The 6,000-nt window shown below is 47.3% G+C and overlaps 1 protein-coding gene across 1 annotated transcript in view; it reads left to right on the plus strand.

Moving 5' to 3' along the window:
- The window catches only part of SIPA1L3 (signal-induced proliferation-associated 1 like 3), a 305,840-nt gene that overhangs the window by 245,805 nt on the left and 54,035 nt on the right, over nucleotides 1-6,000 (plus strand). The window contains exon 17 of the mRNA XM_014544696.1: nucleotides 4,741-4,859. Within this exon, the coding sequence (XP_014400182.1) occupies nucleotides 4,741-4,859 (119 nt within the window). The remainder of the gene's footprint in view (nucleotides 1-4,740; nucleotides 4,860-6,000) is intronic.

The following is a 6,000-nucleotide window of genomic DNA, read 5'->3' on the forward strand; positions in this document are numbered from 1 at the left end:
TTCCCCTGGATGCCGGCACCAGCTTCCCTCTGGCATCTGGGACCCGGGCTTCCCTCACAGCACTGGCTTTGTCCGGAAGGTCAACTGGAAGGACGTCTGGAAGGATGTCTGGTTTAATTAGCATATTATGCTTTTATTATTATAGATCTGTAATGATTATCATAGGTGCATACACTAAGATGAATATTTTGAACATAATTTTGCATAACAAACTATTGCCCCTTTGAAGTCTGAGAACCACTAGATGAATGGGTAGATTCTAAAGAAAGAAAACCAGTGAAATTATCAGACATTAGAGGGGAAGAGGTGGAGATGTCTGCTTAGGGGATCTTCCAGAATTTCCAGGCAGCTCAGGATGACCATGTCAGCACGCTACCAGCTTCCCCAGGCTTTGTAGGGTAGGGAAGAGGTTGCATAGCCCAGGACTGGTGGCCTAGGGAAGTCCTTGGCATCCCAGCCCCATGGTGTCCTTAAACCAGGAAAACAGATGGACTTCAGGCAAGTAGGTTGCCCTCCAGGGCCTGTAAACACCCTTGGTCTTGCCTGTCCCTGCCTGCAAGTCTGTGATCTTGGCTCCAAGACAAACAGATTTGCATCTTTTTTTTTTCACCCCACCCAGTTCAGAAGAAGAGAAAAGTGTTGCTTGGTGATCTCATTATACTAAAGTGTAAATGAGGAGGAAATTTTTCCAGCATTCACCATGGGCCCCAAAAGTGTCACAGAAACTCACCATTATCCTTCTTGTTTCTTCTGTCTCCTAGAGCTCGGGTCCCCTGTCTCTTACTTGGGACCTTGTTATAAATCGACTGACACCTTATCCCGCTCCTCTAGCCCTTCCCCCCAAAATCAGGGCAAGTATCATGAAGTCTGGAATGTATTCAAAATCCAGAAAAAAAGGTGGTTCAGGCTGGGAGGAGTCAGGCACCATGACAGACATGAGGACGTGCCCAGCCCTGATCAGATGATAATAATCTTAGTAACAGCAACAGGGTTTTGTGTGCTTGTTGTATGCCGGACACAGTACTGGATACTCCACATTTCCTCCTATTTAATCACCTCAGGAACACAATAGAATGGGCACTTTTCTTAAAATATTTTTATTGATTTCAAAGAGGAATGGAGAGGGAGAGGGATAGAAACATCAATGATGAGAGAGAATCAGTAACCAGCTGCCTCCTGCACCCCCCCCCCTGGTGATGTACCTGCAACCAGGGTACATGCCCTTGACCGGAATCGAACCTGAGAGAGTAGGCCTTTCTTCCCCTGGATGCCGGCACCAGCTTCCCTCTGGCATCTGGGACCCGGGCTTCCCTCACAGCACTGGCTTTGTCCGGAAGGTCAACTGGAAGGACGTCTGGAAGGATGTCTGGTTTAATTAGCATATTATGCTTTTATTATTATAGATCTGTAATGATTATCATAGGTGCATACACTAAGATGAATATTTTGAACATAATTTTGCATAACAAACTATTGCCCCTTTGAAGTCTGAGAACCACTAGATGAATGGGTAGATTCTAAAGAAAGAAAACCAGTGAAATTATCAGACATTAGAGGGGAAGAGGTGGAGATGTCTGCTTAGGGGATCTTCCAGAATTTCCAGGCAGCTCAGGATGACCATGTCAGCACGCTACCAGCTTCCCCAGGCTTTGTAGGGTAGGGAAGAGGTTGCATAGCCCAGGACTGGTGGCCTAGGGAAGTCCTTGGCATCCCAGCCCCATGGTGTCCTTAAACCAGGAAAACAGATGGACTTCAGGCAAGTAGGTTGCCCTCCAGGGCCTGTAAACACCCTTGGTCTTGCCTGTCCCTGCCTGCAAGTCTGTGATCTTGGCTCCAAGACAAACAGATTTGCATCTTTTTTTTTTCACCCCACCCAGTTCAGAAGAAGAGAAAAGTGTTGCTTGGTGATCTCATTATACTAAAGTGTAAATGAGGAGGAAATTTTTCCAGCATTCACCATGGGCCCCAAAAGTGTCACAGAAACTCACCATTATCCTTCTTGTTTCTTCTGTCTCCTAGAGCTCGGGTCCCCTGTCTCTTACTTGGGACCTTGTTATAAATCGACTGACACCTTATCCCGCTCCTCTAGCCCTTCCCCCCAAAATCAGGGCAAGTATCATGAAGTCTGGAATGTATTCAAAATCCAGAAAAAAAGGTGGTTCAGGCTGGGAGGAGTCAGGCACCATGACAGACATGAGGACGTGCCCAGCCCTGATCAGATGATAATAATCTTAGTAACAGCAACAGGGTTTTGTGTGCTTGTTGTATGCCGGACACAGTACTGGATACTCCACATTTCCTCCTATTTAATCACCTCAGGAACACAATAGAATGGGCACTTTTCTTAAAATATTTTTATTGATTTCAAAGAGGAATGGAGAGGGAGAGGGATAGAAACATCAATGATGAGAGAGAATCAGTAACCAGCTGCCTCCTGCACCCCCCCCCCTTACTGGGGTTTGAGCCCACAGCCCAGGCATGTGCCCTTAACCAGAATCGAACCCAGGACCCTTCAGTCCACAGGCTGATGCTCTATCCACTGAGCCAAACCAGCTAGGGCTAGAATGGGCACTTTTTACTACCCCATTAGAAATGAGGAAGATGAGGCACAGAAAGGTGGTCACTTGGCCAAGGTTCCTGCTCATAAGTGGCAGCATTAAGATTTGAACCAAGGCCTGTCGGGTTCTAGAACCCCTTCTTAACCCACAATTCCTCACCCACAGAGTGTGGTCGTTTCTCAAGCCTCAGAGCACCCAGGTTGAGAAGGTGTCCCAAGGATCACCAGCTACCCCGAGTCCATGCATGGCCATGGTTTCAGCATGTGAAAGGTGAGGCATGAGAGTCAGGTCACTAGGGGCCAGTTCAGAGGATCAGTGAAGGGCCCAGGCTCAGGGCCAGCCAAGGGCAGAACCAGGGACACTAAGGCAGCCAGGGAAGGGAAGGAACCTAGCCCTTCACTAACAGTACACCAGGCTGAGTACCAGGGATGTGGTGTGAGCCAAACAGGCACATACCCTGACAGTCTGCTGGGAAAGATGGGCAATGATGCTGAGTATCAAGTGGGAACTAACAGTGCTGAGAGAGATTGGTGGCATTTGGGAGAATCTCTGAGCAAATCAGGCAAAGGAGCCAGCTAGGATAACATTCTAGAGGAGGGAAGAGCTAGTCAACGACCCTGAGCTAGCATGACTCTGGTGTTGGAGGAACAGTAGAAGACCCATATAGAGACCTGATGGAAGGTGACAGGGACAGAAGGTATGATGCACAGATGGGATGGGATCTGCTTCAGGTGATCACAGGATCTCTCTTGCTACAGAGTGGGAACAGTGGAGGGGGAAAGATGGGTGGGTTCTGGATATGGTCACTTGAAGGTAGAGTTTTTTGGTGTTTTTGTGGGGTTTTAATTTCTTTTTCTCATTTTGAAGGTAGAGTTGATAGAATTTCCTGATGCCTCAATGTGGGTGAGAGAGAAAGGAATCAAGGGTGATACCAGGTTTTTGGCCTGAGGAGCTGAAAGGATAGAGCAGCCATTGATTGAGCAGGAGAGACTGAGAGATTCAGGTTTGGAAGAAGATAAGGAGCTGGCATTGGCCATGTTCAGTGGGAGGTGCCCAGCCATATATACCAGTCTGAAGTCAGGGGAGAGTCTAGGCCAGAGGCAGAAATACGTGTGTCATAAATGGTAGTTAAGGCTGGATGTGACAGCCACAGGCTTGGCTCTCTGTAGAAATGTGGTTTCCTGGCATGGGTTGGCCGCCTCCCAGGAGACCAGCACCTTCTGGGGGTGTGGGATGCTCCAAAGAGGATAATCATCTCCAGAGGCAGAGCAGGTGGCCACCCTCCCTGTTCTCTTATGTCCATGGTTCCCAAGTGAAAGCCACACAGACAGTGACACCTCGCCTGTGCCGGACAGGCTGCTCTCTGCAGTGACCCTCCGGCAGCCCACCTTCCCCAGAGCATTTAAAAGATTAATAGATACTAACTAGTCCTCCCTTGGTGGTTTTATTTTTGTGGCGTTTTTGTTGTTGTTGTTGTTGTTGTTGTTGTTTTTAAGGTCAGATGCTCAATTCAGGCTCACTGGTTTTAGGAATTTAGACTAATTTATGCCCATACCAGCCATCACGATTTTAAATCTGTTTCACATTTGAACCAGCAATTCCACTTGTATAATTCTGTCCCAGACAATCCTACACTTGTTCAAAATGTAAGTATATTGTAAAGTGAAAATCAACTTGTAGGACAGTGTTTATTATTATCCCATTTTCATTAAACAAAAAGAAATTATGTTCATTTAACCAACAAAAGATTGCTACCTTGCATATGTAAAGAATCCTGTACACCAATAAGATAAAAAATAGTCAATTCCATGGAAAACTGGGTAAAGTGTGCAAGCAGGTAACTTATGAAATAAATACAAATGGTTAGTAAGGATGAAAATGTGCTCAATCTCCTTTGGGAATAAAGATGGAGGATTGTTGTAAGGCTTCGATGAGTTCACCCATGCAAAGCACTAGAGTGGGGCCTAGCACAGAGTAAAAGCTCTGTAACTGTTCCATTACTGAGTGTTGTTATACCCACAAGACATACATTGATGGGGTCATGGCCCTGTGTGCGCTGAGCAGACAAGCCGGCAGAGAGGTGGCTCCATCACAAACCATATTTAGGGCCAGATTCTTTGGATGGACTCGGGACAGACCTGAGTCACCGCTAACCACTGATGTGTCTCCTGTCTTCCTGCAGAGCCTTTGTGGCATGTGCCCGCCCAGGCCCGGCTCTCAGCCCTGGCTGGAACCAGTGGGAGCAAGCACGCCTCCAGGCAGGATGCAGCAGGCAAAGATTCCCCCAACAGGCATTCCAAAGTGAGTGTGGGCCCCACTGCCTCACCCTGGGGAGTCAGAGCTGTAGGAATTAGCTAATTTGGCTGCTCGGCTTGCCATGACTGCTTTGGGCCAGGCAGCTTTACCTGCCTGGGCCTCTCAACTCCACATGTGAGCACATTCTCTACCTTTGCTAACTTTCACTCGATCAGAGGGGCTAAATGCTAGAGTTAGAATCAGCCAGGTGCACATCCTGGCTCACCAACTATGTCATCCAGAGCAAATCACTTCAGCCCTAGCTGGTTTGGCTCAGTGGCTAGAGCATCGGCCTGCAGACTAAAGGGTCCCAGGTTTGATTCCAGTCAAGGGCATGTGCCTGGGTTGCGGGCTTGATCCCCATTGCCCCCATTGCCCCCATTGCCCCCATTGATCGATCAATGATTTTCATCATTGATGTTTCTATCTCTCTCTCAGAAATCAATAAATATATATATATATATTTTTAAATCACTTTAGCTTCTCAAGCCCCACTTTCCTTATTATTTCATCAGTCATGGTAAGTATCTTCATCAGCTCAGGCTCTATAACAAAATGCCATATACTAGGTCAGCTTATATTAATAGATATTTCTTTTTTCTTTTTTAGTATATTTTTATTGAATTCAGAGAGGAAGGGAGAGGGAGAAAGAGAGAGAAACATCAATGATGAGAGAGAATCATTGATCAGCTGCCTCCTGCCCCAATGGGGATCGAGCCTGCAACCCGGGCACATGCCCTTGACCAGAATCAAACCTGGAACCCTTCAGTCAGCAGGCTGATGATCTAGCCACTGAGCCAAACCAGCTAGGGCAGATATTTATTTCTCATAGTTCTGGAAGGGTGGGAAGTCCAAGATCAAGGTGCAGGCAGATCAGTGTCTGGTGAAGACCCGTTTCCTAGTTCATAGGCAGCCTTCTCACCCCATGTGGTGGAATGTGTGATGGAGCTCTCTGGGGTTCCTTTTATAAGGACATAAATATCCATGTGGATTTTATAATCCTGTTCATGAGGAATATAAATATACTAGAAGCCCGTTGCACGAAGATTCGCGCAATAGGCCTTCCCCTGGCTGCTGGCACCAGTTTTCCTCCAGCACCCAGGACCCAGGCCTTTGGTCCGGCCGCAGCAGGGAAGCCAAGCCTCGA

This window comes from Myotis brandtii, unplaced genomic scaffold, assembly GCF_000412655.1.
Source record: "Myotis brandtii unplaced genomic scaffold, ASM41265v1 scaffold379, whole genome shotgun sequence".
Classification (NCBI taxonomy): domain Eukaryota; kingdom Metazoa; phylum Chordata; class Mammalia; order Chiroptera; family Vespertilionidae; genus Myotis; species Myotis brandtii.